Consider the following 18,620-nt stretch of genomic DNA (forward strand, 5'->3'; position numbering starts at 1 on the left):
TGTAATTTTTTATAATTGAATTATAAAAAATATTAATAGTTGAATGATTAGTGTAATTTATCGTTTTCTTTTGGAACAAACTTTTTCTTTATTGACATATATATTCTCATTCAAAAACTTAGAACTTTAAATGACTCGAATCTAAAATTTACTAACGGTGGTTGTGTGTCATGCACAACTTGATTCTACAAAGCGGTCCTGCTCTATGAACTTGTTACCTCTTAAAGACACTCTCTTTATAAAATTAAAAGACAAAATCTTAACTCGATTTGGAGATAATATTAACCAGTTGAGGTATTTTGAAGATTTCTTCAAAAAGAATCGGCCTCCTCACTAGACTCAAACTAAAATTATCAAAATAAAATTTTAAACTTCGACCCAAATAAAAAAAAAATTAGAATTCATTCATTTCATAACGTATAAGTATCATGGAGGTCATTGTATTAATAGTTGGATTGCATTTTATCCCTCTATTAAAAAATAAAAAGTTAATCTCGTACATTATATTATATTAAAGGGTAAATTAGTCTTTTATTAAAAATTCATTCCATTTCTATTATTCAAAAATAGTCCATATATATTAGCATAAGATAAACGTGACATGTTACATTTAACTTTTTAACTACACAAAATTTAACAATAAAATAAATGAAATTATTAATAAAAATACGAATTTACTCTCTCATATAATATATATTTTTCTTTCAATAAAAAAGTGAAATGTAATCTAACTACAAAAGGAGGTTGTTGCTGATAATTCCTTTTATAACCAACTCCATCCAAAACCAAAAAAAAAACCCTTACCTAATAATTACATTGCTGTGGTTTTGCCCAATTATATGCTTAGATTTTGTTTCTGAATTATTAATAGCTTTCCTCGTCCAAAATAATTGAAATTAATTTGGGTTTTAGTTTCTTCCAAGAAACCAGGTCTTTTGCTTTAACGTGCAAAATATCACCATTAAAATTTATTAAAAAAAAAAAAAACTGTGAACCAGGTTTTATTTTTATCGAGTGGAAGACATAAAATCAAGCCCCTCAAATCCTCCAAATTTTCCCTTTGTTTTCTCACACTGAGAGAAACAATGGTTTCAAGCTCTCTCTCACTTATCTCAAATTCATTTCCTTCATACATTGATTCATCTCCCAATTCTGTTTCTTTTTGGCCTATAACGTTTAAGCTCTTTAAACCCAATCCCAGATTCTCAAAATCTGTCAAATACCCATCGTCGAAGCTTTCTTGTTGTTCTTCAACAGTCGAAGATGGGTCGTCGTCGTCCACGACGGCGGAGCAGTTTTTTAATAACAATTCGATAGCGGATTTCATGAGGTTTAAGAGAGGGAGTCAAAACGGTAGTGGCGAGTTACAAACGGCTATTGTTAGCTATCGTAAGAGGTTCCCTTGGTCTATTCTTTACCCTTTTCTTCGGGTAATGATACCACCATCGAGCTTTTGTTTCTAAATTATGCATTGCTTTCATAGGAGCATCAATTTGCAGGTTTCTAATTCTGGGTTTTTTTTTTTTTTGAATTTGATGTTTTCAGGTTGATTTGGTCTCAACGATTCATATTGCCGATACAGAGTATGTTTGGTTGAATTCAAACATAGAAATTTTTTTATGAGATTACAAGTGATTTATGTTTTGTTTTTTTGTTCATGTTTATGTGTTTTGAATGGAGGGTTGTCATTTGGTTATCTGGTTTTAGTTTATTTCAATTTGACTAGGAATACGGATCGGTTCGGTACGAGGAACGGAAATCGGAACACAAATCGTTACTTATATGACACATTATTCGATTGGGGATGGTCTAATAGGAATGAAATGCGATTCATCAGTTTGAATTTATACATATAGCTTTTGTGTTTATATAATCGAGTCCTTGGTTATTTGGTTTTAGTTTATTTCAATGTTACTAGGAATGCTGATCGGTTCGGTACGAGGAGCAAAAATCGGAACACAACTTATATATACATATAGCTTTTGGTTATCTGGTTATAGTTTATTTCAATGTTACTTTCAACAATTGTTTTCTAATCACTATTATTAAATATGTTTATCGGTTCGGTACGAGGAACGGAAATTGGAATGCGAGTGGTTGTTTATAGGAAACCTTATTCGGTAGGGGATAGTCTAATAGGAACAAAATACGATTCATCGGTTTGAATCTATATATATAGCTTTTGTGTTTATATAATCGAATCGTTAGTCATACTGAATTGGATTGCTATTGTTCATTGATTTTCTTGATTATGTATTTTGAATGGAGGGTTGTCATTGGATCGGTTCGGTATGAGGAACGCAATGGTTACTTATATGAAACCTTATTCGGTAGGGATAGTCTAATCGGAATGAAATATGACTCATCGGTTTGAATGTATACATATAGCTTTTGTGTTTATATAATCGAATCGCTAGTCATATTTAATTGGATTGCTGTTGTTTCTTGATTTTTATATGAGATTACAAGTGATTTTCATGATTATGTATTTAGAATGGAGGGTTGTCATTGGATTGGTTTGGTACGAGGAACAGAAATTGAAATGCAAATAGTTACTTATATGAAACCTTATTTGATAGGGTTAGTCTAAGAGGAAAGAAATACGATTCATCGTTTGATTTTATACATATAGCTTGTGTTTATATAATCGAATTGTTAGTCATACTGAATTGGATTGCTATTGTTCCGTGATTTTTCATGATTATTTATTTTGAATGGAGGGTTGTCATTGGATCGGTTCGGTATGACAAACAGAAAGTGGAACACAATGGTTATATGAAACCTTATTCAATAGGGATAGTCTAATAGGAACGAAATACGATTCGTCGGTTTGAATGTATGCATATAGCTTTTGTATTTATATAATTGAATCGTTAGTCATACTGAACTGGATTGCTATTGTTCTGTGATCGGGATTGTACGGTTTGTGAATTGTTTGTGTTGTTCTATAATTCGGGTTTCGGTTTTGCCTGCCTACATGAAGAATGATTAGAACATGTTAAAGATGAGAGTACTTTTGTCTTCTTAATATCTCATTCGGAACCTTTGTCGGAGTGTAGCGGATTGAGTTTGCACACGCCGACAATTTCCTTGTGCTTGTGTGGCTAAAATGTTCGGTTTTCTTGTACCGACTTTGCTATGTATGGATTTTCCTGATTAAATTGGTGACTGCAGGTACTTTGAGACTCTTCAGAAGGAACTTGCACCATATGATTGTGTTCTGTATGAGATGGTTGCTAGTAGGGAGAGTTTGGAAAACCGAAGGAACCCTTCGGCAGCAAAACGACTCAAAAGTTCACGATCACGAGGTTTCAACATTCTGGGATGCATTCAACGGCAGATGGCTCGGATACTCATGCTCAATTTCCAATTAGATTGTCTCGATTACCAGGCTGATAATTGGTACCACGCAGATCTTGACTATGAGACCTTCAAGTTACTTCAGGTACGATAAAAGTCTGAGGTCGTCGACTTTATTTTCAGCTGTAAACATCATGCTTCTACATCTAATGTTTCGAGTATGATTTTATCCAGCTAGAAAAAGGCGAAAGTTTCTTCACATTTGCAAGGGATATGACCCTTAAATCAACAAAAGCTTTAGTGCAGCCCGCTTCAATACCGGATGACCTTGATCCTTGGAGATCCAAGCTTCTATGGGCTTCTCGTGTGCTACCTATGCCACTCGTTGGTCTTCTTATTATTAGCGGTGTTTGTGCTGATGGAGGAAGCCAAGCATCCGAGTATCCCGAGCTAGAAGCTTTATCAAGGCTTGATTTTGGTGCCGCCATGAAGGTTTTCCTGGCAAAACGACTAACCTCCGAGTAAGTTTCGGGAAAAAAAACCTTGCTTGACTTGCAAGGAAGCTTATTAACTTTGGAGTACTCTTTTTTCCTTTTTTCATATTTGGGTAGGTTCACTCAAGTGACAGCCGATGTGGAAGAGAAATCGGTTATCATCGGTGAGAGGAACAGGGCTGCAACAGAAGCATTGAGACGAGCGGTCAATGATGGTCATAACAAGATAGCAATTCTCTATGGGGGTGGTCACATGCCGGACTTAGGTAGGCGTTTAAGAGAGGAATTCGACCTTGTTCCTTCCCGAGTACATTGGATAACAGCTTGGTCCATTACGAAACGAGATCTCCAGAGCAATTCCCTTCCGTTTTTGAAGATGATGGCTGAAGTTTCCGGCTGGCCATTGAACCGTTACCAGACATTGGCATTACTCATCTTTTCCTCGGTCCTTGCATTGGATCTCTGGTTTTGGGAACTCTTTTGTGGCACCGCGGTTAACTGGATCTCTGAAATAGCATCGGAAGTTGCTCAATATGCAGATAAAGCACGGGTGATGTGAGCCTTATTTGGATATATTGTTTCGATTGACATTCAACACGGATACGTATATATATTCGTACCGGTGTAAATATGAACACTTCGAGTTTCGGGTTTCGGGTTTCAAGTTTCGAGTTTCGGATATAACTGATGTTAGGGAAAAAAGAAAAAATGTAAAAGTAGCAAGTTTATTGAACTCATTCATAGTGGAAGAATAAACTAATTGATCAAATAGGTTCCCTTTGCAAATTTATGTGCATGCTTGTGTTGATACTCATCTAATTCTCGATAAGTTTCTTTTTGGTCATTTAATTATGAAAATTTATAAAATAGTTATTTAATTATTTAATTGTCTTTTTTATTATTATCTCCGATCGTTAAATGGTTAATAGAAAGATGATGTGGCAGCTTTTAAAACCGACATAATATTAAATTTAACCCTTAATATTTATAAATTGTGTCAATTTAGTTTTGATTTTAAAATATTTAACATTTAAACATTGTGTAATTTGATTTTTTTATAGCTTTACATTTTTGTTACTTTTTTTATCTAAAAGCTTTAAAAATAAATTTATTTGTTAAATTTGATCGGACATATATTTAAATGGAAACACTAAAAGTTTAGTATAATAACTTTTATCTTTTCTCATTGTTTTTAATTTTAACCTTCAATGTCAAAAAAACCAAAAATATAAAAATAAAAAATAAATAAATAAATTACATATATAAATTTTGAGGGTTAGAATTATTATTATGTCAATTTTAGAAGTTGTCAAGTTAAACAACGAGGGACTAAAAATAGGTTAAATAATTAAGTGACAATTTTGTAACTTTTCATAATTAAGTAATAAAAAGAGTTAAGTGATTACCGGTGTAGTTTACCCTATTTCTTTTTCCAAAAATCGGTTTTCCAGACTTTTATCGGCCGTCCGGAAAAAAGAAAAAAACTTCTGGAGTTCAACAATGGAAGACCATTGATTCCCACCGAGTCCACTCGGCTTGGTTTCTTTTCTTGCATCTCTTTTATTTGATTTATTTATGTTTGTTTTTTCCCCGCAGAACAGGTTCCTTGTTTCCTCGACATTTATGATTTACCAACAAAATTAAAACAATATTACTTCTACAAATAACAGAAATTTGAAAACGCTGAACTCATAAATTATTTAAGTAATTAGACTCGTTAACCAGTCAAGATTAGGGTTAAGTTTTTTTTATGGTATCAATATTATACATAATTCTCAAACTTAGCTTAGTTCATAATATCGACTTTAAATTTTGCTTAAAGTTATTTTTGTATAATGGTATTAATATATAAAAGTATAAGTTAAGAAAAACTTTTAAACATTCAATATAATTTTATTATTAATTATATTATTAAAATTTCCATTTATGCATATTTTTATTATTTATAAGTTTTATAACATTTATAAATAAGAATTTTAATTTTACTTTGTAAGAAAAATTATTATACTTATAAATAAAAATTCTAATTCAATTAAAAATTATTAAATGAATTTACATAATAATAAATAAAAATTAAATTTTCATATTGATTTTATTAATATTTAAATTATTATGTTTCTATTAAAAATATTAGTTTGTTTTAACTAACAAATATTAAAATTTTTATATAATTGATAGCTTTATATTTTCATACATAAAATCTTATAAATACTAATATATTTATAAAATCTAATATAATACACTATAATTACATTAATTGCATATTATCTACAAACTGTTATTCTCAATTTATTCACTGTTAAGAAAAAAAACATAAAAAGTTAAACAGTGAGGAGTTTAATTTACGATATATATATATTTTTTATAATTTATACAAATGCTTTAAGTAATGATTAGGAATTTTTATTAGTGTTATTTTTGAATCACCAAAGTAATTTATATATGTTATTTATGTTTATTATTTATTATTTTGAATAGTATTAATTATATGAAGTAAAGATATATTGTGCATTGAATATGGTAATAATATTTTAATTATGATTTGGAATTTTTTATTATATAATTAAATTGTTAGAAATATTTTATTTAAAAAGTTAATAAAAAAGTAAACACGTGAGACATTAGAAACTAATATTTATAAATGATTAACTCAAACTCATTTAGATTCGTTCATAATTATTATTTTAAAATTATAACTAATTTTATTTTATATTTTATAATTATTTATATCTTTTACTATCATTATACATATTTAATTAAGATTTTAATTATAAACAACATAATTATCTTCTAATATTTGTATTATATTATAGCATATTTCATTTTCATATGATATAAACTATATAATAAATATAAAAATATTAGTCAAGCTAAGCTTTGGATATAAGAGCTCAAGTACTAACAATATTTTTAACAGACTCTTTTTTTTCGAAATTCATTTTTTGGGTTTAATATTTTTGTCTAAATCCTTTGAATTTTCGAGTGAACCTTCGAGTTTAAGCAACTAACCTGATACTTAAACAAGTTTACAAGTTATCTAAATTGATCCAACCCCAAAATGATATGATTCGAAAAATCTAGCACGCAAACTTAAAATGATCTAAACTCAAAATGACTCCGAACTTGAAATGACTTAAACAAGTTACCCAAAAGTAATATTTAAACCTGAAATGACCTAGCTTTGAAAGACAAACCTAAACCTAAAACTCATCCGAACAAGTTTATAGATAATCTAAAATGATCCAAACCAAAAATAATATACATGATTCTAAAAACCTAACACTCAAATTCAAAATGATTCGAATTCGAAATGACTTAAATAAATGACTCAAAAATAATATAAACTTGAAATGATCTGATTTTAAAAAATAAACTCGAAAAAGAAACTGAACCAAATTTGAAGTAACCCAAAAAATTTGAGAGGATAAACAAATGGAGATCTTAGTGGGGTTGGGGATCTCGAATACATGGTATCTAATGTGCTCACTTGCCTCAGAAAACATTACTTCTGAATTTCTGACAAGATGAAGCAAATTAACAATGTACAATGTACAATGTACAACGTAAAAAGGTTTAAAAACAAAAAAACAAAAGACATGATTGGAGGTAATTAATATAATGAATTTATAGTTTAGTTTATTGAAAGTATTTTTTTTAAAACTTACAAAAAACATGAAAAAGCTGAATTCAACAACTCAAAAATGTCACATAGCTCTTGGTGTGGCATTTCAAAGGGCAAGAAATGTAGCTCTTTTGTATGTACTTTTGTTGTTTGGAAGCTTCCTAAACTCTAAGATACCCTAATCTTTTGAGTTTCTTGAGGGCCTTTGCCTTGATATTGTGTTTTCTTACTCAATGAGCTTTAATATTTATGGGAAATAGAAGAGACGTACATGACATGCATATACATATATTTGATATTGGTTTAATTTTAGTTTTAATCCCTCTATTTTTATAATATTATTAGTAAGATCGATAGTAGCTACTATTAGACATGGAAATCCAATCAACCATCATTAGTTGTTATGGTTAGACCTCCATTGTGCATATATATGTAGTTTAATTTTGGTTTTAATCCTTTTACTTTTATAATATTACTAATTGCTACTATTAGACACAGAGATCCAATCAGCCATCATAAATTGTTACTATCTAGACCTACATTGTGCGCACGCGCACACACATAATATGGGTTTAATTTTGGTTTTAGTCTTTCTACTTTTATAATGTTATTAGTAGGTTCAAATTGATAATATCATCGTGGAAATCTAATCAACCATCATTAGCTGTTACCTACATTGTGTATATATATATAATGTGGGTTAATTTTAGTTTTAGTCCCTCCATTTTTATAATACAATTAGTAGGTCTAAATTGATAATACTACTAGATGCAATGGTAAAACATATTGTACTCTTAAAGGAAAACTTGAGTTTGAATCTTGAAGGTGATATTATTAAGAGGAACAACTACAAAATATAAAAGGATTAATCTCCGTGAACTATAAAATAGACATGGAGGTCTTCAATTCCACCTAGAAAAATGATGGCAGGGGAACCTTTTTTTTTCACTGTTATTCTATCAAGCAGTTAGAGCCATATGGAAATTCAATTAATCATGTCCAACCAATAACTTGTTGTTGTCACTTTTTTTTACTCGCATAAAGCAATGATTAAAACTTTTGTTAGACGCTCATTTAACATGAGTTCAAACCGTATAACCCCATCCTCATCCCAATCACAAATTGTGTAAAAAAGTTGTTTTTATATAATAATAAAAAATCCAGGTACATCATCACTTTTAATGGCAGCAACTAACAGTTATCAAATTAACCCAACTAATAATATTATAAAGGTAGAAGGACCAAACCATGTCAGATTATAAAAGTGGAGGTGCTAAAGGTATAATTAGACACATAAGATATAACATATAGTTTGATATTAAGATTCAACTTCTTGGTATAGCCAAAGACTTCGACTTGTTTTATTTGTCATCTAACGTATAAGTTGGAGCCAGACGTTAGCATATTGACAAGCTTTTGATTAAAATCTTGTAATACTAGACTAGTCAGAAAGTTTGAAATTTTAAGGGTGAAAATATATATTATTTATTATCTAATGCATAAAAAATTTAAAAAATTGTAGCTTTTTGAATCAAACATGGAAAAGGTGACAAAATTACCTTTGTCCTCCACTTTGAATCTTTTATTTTTGTTTTAAGTACTCTCCATTTAGCTTGAGGTGGAAGCACTCATCCCAAGTAATACGCTTCCACTATAAGCTTCATTTTGGGGGGGTTTGAAAATAATATTAATAATAATAATAAATTTTCAACTTTGAAATTTTTGGGTTAATTTTATCATACGTCCCTGAAGTATTGGTCAATACCTTAAAAAGGTTTTAATGGTGGTGTTCTCAAAGTATCATAATGATCTTTTTCCATTAGTCTAACTTTAGCTTAGGCGTTAAATATAGTTTGGAGTATGATGTTGAGCATATTTAAAATATATTAATCAAATTTTAAATATATAGATATTTATTATAAGGATAATTTGAATTTGACGAGTTAAAAAATCAATATCATTAAATTTTACAAAGGGTTGTTATTTCTCTCTCTTCCGATAATATGTTTAAAATTTGATCTTAAAGCTCAAATTCATGGCTAGACTACTGGAAAAAGGATTTAATCGATACAATATTGATACTTTAAATACTTAATCAACACGTTTTGAAATTTTTGGGACTAATTTAAAATTTGAATTATAGTTTGAGGACCTCTAGTCAAATTAATCTATTTTTCATGTGATGACTCCAAACTTCAATAGTTTTAAATAAGGGTTTAAGGTACTTAATAATATTGGTAGATACAATATTGTATATATACATATATAATTATGTAAATGTGGAGGAGGTAGGTAGATACATATGGTGATAATGCATTTCATAATTAAATATTTGATTTGAAATGACATGAGAAAATCCAAAAGAAGAGTAGATCACAATTTTAAATCTTCAAATGTTAGGTCGAATTTTGGTTGTTGCATTATAATTTGATAACTACAATAATATTTTTTGTTTAAATTTCAAATTGGAAATTCCATTATGTTTTCAATTTAATCCATCTACCATAATTGATTATATCATATCATATTATTTGGTAGGTGAAATAGGGACAATATCCCAATCTCCATCCATAGCTCATTCATGAACTATATATTTGATCATGGGTATGGGTAGGGTTTTGTATTATTTTATTTTTGGTTTATTTAAGAAAATATTTAACTATTAAAAGTATTGGTTTAAATAATGAATACGAGCATATACATTAAGTTTGTGAACAGATTTAAGATGCTGTCATATGTTCTCTTCGAGACCTTTGATATTAGTAGTCATATTAAGTTCAAATTAATTTTAAAGTTAAGTTCGATTAGATGCCTAAACAAACGATAAGCTCTCTTGCTTTTAGGGTATTTTAAAAAACTACAAATTTATACATTAATATAATAGTAAAATTATCTTTTAATTAAGCCCTTCATGCATAACACCTGAACTTGAATATATATTTAAAAGACATCTAGATGCTTAATTAGAATTATTTTTAAAGTATAGAATTTTGATATTAATGACATTGAAAGATTTGTAGTGGGGAATAATAGGTGGGTTTAATCTTTAGAAGGGCAATGAAAATCTTTTGCAGCACATTTCAAAATTAGAGGGGCCCAAAACTAAGTTAGCCACAATTATTTATAATATTTAATTTGGTACCACATAAATTTAAAAGCTATTAATAATGGGTTCAATTTTTTATTATCAGATATAGAGACAATCTCCAGAATTTAGTGGATTTTATATTTAATTTAACAGCCCTTTTCTTTTTCCTTTTTTTTTTTTTTAAGTTTTAAATATCCCCCCATTTGCCCAAAATAATAATAACTAGAATTTTACTCAATTACCCAATCATCAACAATCCTACTCAATTATTCAATAATTGTCAACAGGTAACTTTTCTTCTGTCATCATCTTCCCCAAGCAACAAAAATTCTTATTCTTAGGATACCATAGTTTGAATTTCAAATAAAAACCCAAATCCCTCAACATTTAATTATTTTGGTCCTTCATTAATCAAATATGGTTGGTTGGGTATTTACTTTAACCATACCTGGAATTCATTTCCCAAATCAGAAATCAACTGCCCTATTCATTATATTAACCCTTTTTTCCCCTAACCTATAAACTTCTCCATTTTCAAATTCATCTAGCCTTCTATGATTTCAACTTAAATTTTAAATTTGAGTAATTAAATACTATTCATTCTTCATTTATTTGTATTTTGTATTTACTCGGACATATATTTATAATTATATTATCTTTGTAGTTGTGGTCTCTAAAAAAATATTAAACTTGTTATGTTTAAGATTAATGTGAAGATAAAATTGAGTAGTCTAATACTTGTGTTTATAAAACCCTTACTTTAAAATTAAATGCACAAATATTAGTCAATTGAGCTCATGCTGCAGTGACAAAGGTGCTTGCTTTAAAATCAAATTCTGATTGACATTGAGTCTTGAGTGCAAATCTTGGATAACCCTTTCCTTATTGAAACAATATATATATACAAAGATATATGTATGTATATATATATATATTTGTCTAGTGACAAGATAGACTTAATGTGAGCTTCAAGTCAGTTAGCATCAAGTCTAAGATTTCAACCTTATATGTGAAACTCCTTTCCCCTTTTGCCTTAACAGTTAGAAAATTTATACTACTTGATCTGGTCTTCCCTCTTTCCCTTAAAAGTTACAAAATTTAGGGATTAACTTACTATTCAACCTACACTACAGGACTCTGTTGGAAATTTAACCATAATTTTATATATAAAAAAGATAAAAACACACCTATAATAATTTTTGTTACATTGTAAAAGAAAAAAGAAGAGATTTTAGTCATTCCCATTTGAGCTAATATATAATTAACTTGTAATACCAATCTGGTTCAACATGTAAATATAAAATAGATTAATGATTGAATATCTGACGCATTGTCGGTAAATAACAACACCACATCTCTTCATCGGTGAAACAATAAATAGCAAAGAATTTAAAAAAAATACTAATTACTTTATTTAAACATAGATTACTTGAAACTTAAAAAAATACTAATTACTTTATTTAAACATAGATTACTTGAAACTTAAAATTGATATAAACCCTAAATTTAAAAACTTAATGTAAACCTTAAATTCTAAACCAAACCCTAAGCTCAAGATTATAGGTCTTCCACTATTTTTTTTCTGGCATAATGATTTATTTGGCCTTCTAACTTTACTAAAAAAGTTATTTTAGCTCTCTATTTAATTTTCTCCACTTTTAGCCCTTGAACTTATATTTTTTGTCAAATCACCCCAAAATAAATGGAAAAATGAACAAACGTTAACTTTGCTAACATGTTATCCATGTGACACTCCGTATGTATGACCGTTAGCATTAAAAATTATGGTAAACTACATTAATAGTCACCCAACCATATTTTTTTCTTTTTTGATCACCAAACTATGAAAAGGTATAAAATAATTATTCAATTATTTTTTATCACCATTGCCTATCGTAAAAATGATAAAAACATCCAAAAATCTAGAATAGTAAAATGACCATAAAAATAAAATTAAACAATCATTTTGTAATTTTTAATAATTGAACAAGTAATTATATTTATCCTAAAAGTTATTTCCAGTATTTTATTAATAGATTTAAATTTGCAGATTTAAAATCAAATAAAAACAGATGAAAAGTTGACTGCTGTGACTGCCAAATTTCAACCTATTTTTATAGCACACTACTTAATATTAATAATAAAAAATATAAATAAGTCTTCTCATTTAAATAAAATTTCTTTATATAGCCGCCCACTCAGCCTTCAAAAACAAAAAGAACCCACGTTCATTCTCTCCCTCTTTTTGTTTCTCTCTACAAAATGGAAAATCGATTCAAACTACGAATCTCTCGCATGTTCCGGTCCTCTTTCGGATCCTGCCGGACCCGGAAAATCTCTGACGTTATTGAAAAGCCCATTTTCACCCCTCAAAACCACAAAAACACCGTCCCATTATTCGACCCTTCACCGTCGCCGCCGCCAAAGCCTAAACCTTTCCCTTCCATTTGTAAACCCAGACGCTCTGAATCAACCCAAACCGCCGTCAACCATGACTGCGTTATGGTCACACATAAAGAAACCATCCCAAGACGCCGTAAAACCAACACCGCTCGTTGTTATTACCCTCCTTTCGTTTCTTCCGCCGTTACCGGTGGTTATCATCACCCTATGTCGCCGTTGAACTTTTTCTCCGATTGCAAAGACTTTGGGTTTTACGAGAAGAAAAAAACAGTAACCAGACACAAAACGAAAACAAAGAAGAAAAAAAGGGTTTATCATGTTCATCACAAAACCAACAACAATACCACGCCGTTTTTTTTCGGTTCATATTCACGAGAAAGTGCTAATTACGGAGGTCCATGGTGGTGGCTTAGCAGTGAAGAAGATGAAACCGAAACCCTTTTCTCTTCAATGAACCTCTCGTCCGACTCATCTGAATCCATCTCCGCCCGTCGGATACGACCACGTTCCAACCGGAAAAACTGTAACAATCCTCGCCGAAGAAAAGCTAAGAACAGTAGCTGTGATAATGATAACAACATCAAAGTGAAAGATAGCTTTGCTATGGTGAAACGATCCAGTGATCCATACAATGATTTTAGGACATCAATGGTGGAGATGATCGTTGAAAGACAGATATTTGCGGCTGAAGATTTAGAACAGCTGTTACAGTGTTTCTTGTCGTTGAACTCTCATCACCATCATGGGATTATTGTCGAAGTTTTTACAGAGATTTGTGAGACATTGTTCTCTAACTGGTCTTAAAAAAAATGTCTTTTTTTTTTTTTTTGTTTATTTTACTGCATGTTCTCATGAAATGTAGTAGTTTTTTTTTTTTTAAATTAGATTTTTAGTGTTCTAACTCTAAATTAACGTTGTTAATTAATGGGATTATAAGCTTTGATACATATTAGTTTCGATAAGTTTCGACTGCTTTTTAATTTTTTTTTCTTTTTGTTGTACGATAGGCTGTAGCTTGGCTTATAGACTGACACTAACACTGATCAAAGCATATAACTTATTTTCGGTTTAATTCTAGTTTTAGTGCTTATACTATGTTTATTATTATTCGGTCACAAGGGTAGGCACTGGTTAGTCGAATACTCTTAATACGCTATTAAAATATTAATTTTATATTTTTACTATCATAAAAATTATAATTTAATTTCAACCCTTTAAAAAGAAATTTTAACTTGACTCCTGAAGTGAACGTGAAATTTTAACAATTTAAATATATTAAAATTTTAATTAATTTTATTTTTAATTTAGTATTCAATAATTAATTTATCAAAACAAAAAAACAAAATGCAATGTAAGAGGAAGAAAAATATTGATGACATGAAAAGGAAAGGGGATGAAGATGAGGTGGTGCAGACATAGTTTGATTTGAAAGAAGATGCAATAGCATAAAGTGAGCAGTGGAACTTTTGAAATCACTTCTTTTTTAAACAAAATTTGGAAATTCAACCCAAAAAGAATACAAATGACAAGGAATAAAATCTACTAAAAGCCTTTTCTTCTGTTTCCTTTAATAGTAGCAGTAAACCTTTTTTAAACTGTAGCTCTCTCCTCGACTTTATCTCTTTTTATTTCTTACAATAATAGTCGTATCTTTTTTCTTTTTTTCTTTTTTTTTTTTGAATATAAGAGGAAACATCAATTCTAATGAAAATTATCATTAGACATTGATAATTGTCTAATATCTTCTTCAAGCTAACATCTCATGAATGATCGTCCAAAATAATTAGCTGCTCAGTTATACCTCCATCTATCTTAACTATGCAATCAATAATAGTGATATCAGTTAGATTATAACTCAATTGATAATAAAAAATTTTAGTCACACTTATAGCAAGAATATTGCTAATATTATTAAAAGTAAACCATACTAATAATCAACTAATTATAAAAAGTTATAAAATAGTCATTTAATTATTTAATTTTGTCTTTTTATAGTCATTAGTCAGCTAACGTAAAATGAAAAATACCCAAAATTCAATATAGTTGGGTGACCAAAATATACAAAATTAAACAGTTGAACGATCATTTTATAATTTTTCGTAGTGGGTGATCAAAAATAAATTTACAAATAGTATGGTGACTATTAATGTAGTTTACCCTATTATTTATAACATATTGTCACTAGAGTGATAATTTTATTTGATAAAATATTTGGTACATTACTTTTTAGACTCCACAAGTAAAATTAAAATATTTAAAAATTTAACAAAAGAGACACATGAACAATGAACAAAGAAAAAGAAAAAGAAATACTAAGTTTTTTTTTTCCTTTTTGAGTTCGGAAGAAAAATTAAAATTTCTCAATGAACAATGAAAAGTGGGTTTCATAGATAATGTCACATTATATAGAAGATCATACAAGTATATATATCAAAATTTAGGTAAAATTACTTGATGGGTCCTTGTACTATAAGTTTAATAGCCAATTAATTCCTCTATTATAAAAGCAAACAATTTAATCTTTGTACATTTAGTTTTCAACCAAATAAGTGTAGTGCAAATAACAATAAGGCAGAATATTAAAGAAATGTTTAGTTTATTTAGTTATGTTGTTGTTGCAATAACATGAAACACGTGGATTCAAGTGTGTTTATTTTTTGGTAAAGGAAAAAATGAGCAATTTAGCCTTTGTAGGTTTTAAAATTGCATATATTTTTTGGTATCTTTAATGTTTATTTTACAATTTATGTTCAAGTTCATAACTATCTTTCTCAACAATATCGTCTCCAAAGTTTGAACTTGCGTCTCATTGGGAATGCAATATGCAATATATATATATATATATATATATATAATCAAAGTTTTACTAATTAGTTAGGGGTTCGTGGCTGCCCCTTCCAATAATATAATTTTCAAAATTCAAATTTTTATAATTTTTGAGTCAAAAGTGTATTTTTATCATGCATCAATTTAAATTTTGAGAAATTTTAAAAAGGTTGAAAATGAGATTTTCCATTTTGAGGGGTCGGAACTTCTACCAACTCCTGTCGTGAAAACTAATCTTTTTAGTGCTTCTGACTACCCCTTCTAATGATGCTATTTCTAAAGTTTAAACATAAATTCTCTTTTTAAAAGTACAATATATCTTACAATTACACGTCACAATTCCTCATTAAAAAAAATTCAAATTTTACATCAATTCAAGATTTTAATATTTCACCACATAATAATAATAAACAATTGTTGTGGCTAAATTGCATGGAAAGCTTTAAAAGACTTCAAAAAAAGAATGAGAAAGTGGAAAGAGAAAGAGACAGAAAGGGTTAGCGATAAAGCAAAAAAGCTTGATTGAGGTTTCAAAACAGGACAAAAAAACAGAGAATGTGAGCCCTTTGAAACTGCACCATTCTCCTTTCATTTTCATCCCTATTTGTCCCTTTTAGCTAGAAAGCTATGTAACATTTCATATATGACCTTTTCCCTCTCAAAAAACCCTACTAGTGTTTAAATTTTTGCAGCACATTTTACAGCACTACATTGCCAGACCCATTTTCCTTAATTGGATTGCTATTTAAACAACATCTGATTTTGGCAGTGTGTGTATTATAGAGTGCGTAAATATATATGGATAAGCTTTGCCTTTGTTGATTGAGTTGGCAACTTAACATTCTCATTAATGGTCGCATTTTTTGGGTTCTTGAGCCACTCCCCTCCATAACTAAAAGCAACCCTTTTTTTTGGCTGTTGCAGTCATTTTTGCAGCATGTGATCAACTTATAGGATGTTTTTGTTTTTAAAGGTCAATTTATGGTGTTGGTCCCTCTATTATGGTGAAATTTGTGATTTATTCTTTGTACTTTAACATGTCATGATTTATTATTCTACTTTTATAATATCATAAGCTGCTTCAAATAGTTAACATCTTGAATTATTCAAACTAAAATGCTGACATAAGTTTTTTTAATAAAACAGCCCATTATAAAATTTCAGGGGTCAAAATTGAAAACTGATAAAAAGCATTAAATCAAATTATTAGCTTTTTAGAGGGACCAAAATATAATGTTTTCAAGTTAACAAAGACTCTTCCTTGCTCCAATTGACCTTTAGCTCAACTGATACCGTTGTTGTTACAACAATAAAAAAAATGAGGGTTTAAACATGCTTAAACACATATCATCCTTCAATTTAAGGATTTGGGGTATTGATAATAATAGAATTTGTATAAAAAAACAAAAAAATCAAATCAATATTATGCGTTAGAATGGGTGTTTTAACAAAAATATCTACGTCAACATTTTAATAGAAATATTTAAAAGTATTAACTATTTGAACTAATTGATAACATTGTAGAAATAAAATTAAATTATGTCAATTTGAAATATAAAACTAAATCCTAAATTGTAACATAATAGAAGGACCAAAATCAAATTCCATCTTTCTTTTTAAAAGAATCCAAAAGTAGAGGTAGGGTACTACATGTATATATAATTGAATTTGAACATTATGGGCTATGAAAAATGCTTAGCTAATAGATTTAGAGCAGCCTTTTTAGTGATAGTTGGGACCCATAGACAAATTGGTATAGCCCTTTAACCTTAGCTAAGCCCATCTTGTGTTCCTTTTGGTCAGTTTGGGTATTTTGTGTTTGACATTATATGTAATGGGAATAATCCAAAATCTGGCAAATCATATTGAAAATTTTATTTTGAAAGTTTGAATGTTGAGAAAGTACATTTTATGCATGGAATTGAATAAGGGATAGAATTATTGTGTGTGAATAACTACATTCCTAAAAGATAGCTTGGAATAAGCATGAATGTTCTTTTTTTAGGCCTACTTCAACAGCACATGACAGCTTTAAAAAGAGTTGCCTTAAAGTGGTTAGATTAAGTTAATTTGATTTATAAAATTTTCAGATTAATTTTAGTTAAAGTTGGGATTAAGGTGATTTTAAGTTTGAATGATTTTGGATATGAGTTGTTGTAGGGTTAAATCATTTGAGGATTGATGTTGGAATCTTTCGGGTTAAGTTGAATTAAGTTATTATAATTTTGGTTAGTTTAGGTTCTAAATCATTTTACTCAATGAATTTTTGAGTTTAGGTTAATTTGGTTTTAAATTTATTTGGATTTGAGTTGTTGATGTTTTTATGGTCAAGTTTAGTGGAATCATGCCAAAAATTTTTTAATAAGTTAAAATTTAATTTGAGTTTGAATCAGATTGAAGATTGAGTTTTTTGGTAAGATCATTATGATTTTTTTATTACAATTATTAAGTGTTAGCAATATGTCGATTCGGTTCAAAAAATTTAAATACCGGCTTAATTGAGTTTTATTTTTTCAAATAAAATCCAAATAAATCGAATTGACTTTTATCCATCAATTCGGTCAATAATCGAATTAACCACTTTGCAATGTGATTTTTTTTTCTTGGAATATTTCTATATTTATTTTCTGATGAACAAGAGAAAAAAAAAACCACCAAACCTTGTGATGAAAAGTACTATGAATCATAGATACCAAAATCTGAAAAGAAAATTGAAAAAGACAAACTAAAACAAAGATGAAAGGGGGAGAAAAAACAATCAATTAAACTGCTGAGAAAGCTTGAGTCTTGAGTCTTGACTGCTTGTGGCCAAATGGGTTTTTACGTTAGGGTTTGTATATTTGGGTTTGGACTTTAGATTATATTCTTGGATTGGGCTTAGTTTCAG

At 29.1% G+C, this 18,620-nt stretch overlaps 2 protein-coding genes across 2 annotated transcripts; both read left to right on the top strand.

Moving 5' to 3' along the window:
- The first annotated feature begins 796 nt into the window (after positions 1 to 796).
- Positions 797 to 4,580, top strand: LOC108466228 (uncharacterized). Its single transcript, XM_017766574.2, has 5 exons — positions 797 to 1,430; positions 1,546 to 1,583; positions 3,175 to 3,445; positions 3,535 to 3,821; positions 3,912 to 4,580. Exons 1-5 carry the CDS (start codon positions 1,086 to 1,088, stop codon positions 4,351 to 4,353), a joined length of 1,383 nt encoding a protein of 460 aa, XP_017622063.1. The 5' UTR covers positions 797 to 1,085; the 3' UTR covers positions 4,354 to 4,580.
- An 8,092-nt stretch (positions 4,581 to 12,672) lies between these two features.
- On the top strand, positions 12,673 to 13,731 carry LOC108484483 (transcription repressor OFP8-like). Its single transcript, XM_017788289.2, has one exon. The coding sequence runs from the start codon at positions 12,767 to 12,769 to the stop codon at positions 13,709 to 13,711; it is 945 nt and encodes a 314-aa protein (XP_017643778.1). The 5' UTR covers positions 12,673 to 12,766; the 3' UTR covers positions 13,712 to 13,731.
- Positions 13,732 to 18,620: the final 4,889 nt, after the last annotated feature.

The sequence above is a fragment of the Gossypium arboreum genome, chromosome 7 (genome assembly GCF_025698485.1).
Source record: "Gossypium arboreum isolate Shixiya-1 chromosome 7, ASM2569848v2, whole genome shotgun sequence".
NCBI lineage: Eukaryota > Viridiplantae > Streptophyta > Magnoliopsida > Malvales > Malvaceae > Gossypium > Gossypium arboreum.

Bases quoted from the DNA above. Each gene is read 5' to 3' on its own strand.
- LOC108484483 (XM_017788289.2), top strand. From the start codon at position 12,767: ATGGAAAATCGATTCAAACTACGAATCTCTCGCATGTTCCGGTCCTCT.
- LOC108466228 (XM_017766574.2), top strand. From the start codon at position 1,086: ATGGTTTCAAGCTCTCTCTCACTTATCTCAAATTCATTTCCTTCATAC. The intron at 1,584-3,174 runs GTATGTTTGGTT...TGGTGACTGCAG, and splicing joins ATTCATATTGCCGATACAGA to GTACTTTGAGACTCTTCAGA. The intron at 3,446-3,534 runs GTACGATAAAAG...GATTTTATCCAG, and splicing joins AGACCTTCAAGTTACTTCAG to CTAGAAAAAGGCGAAAGTTT.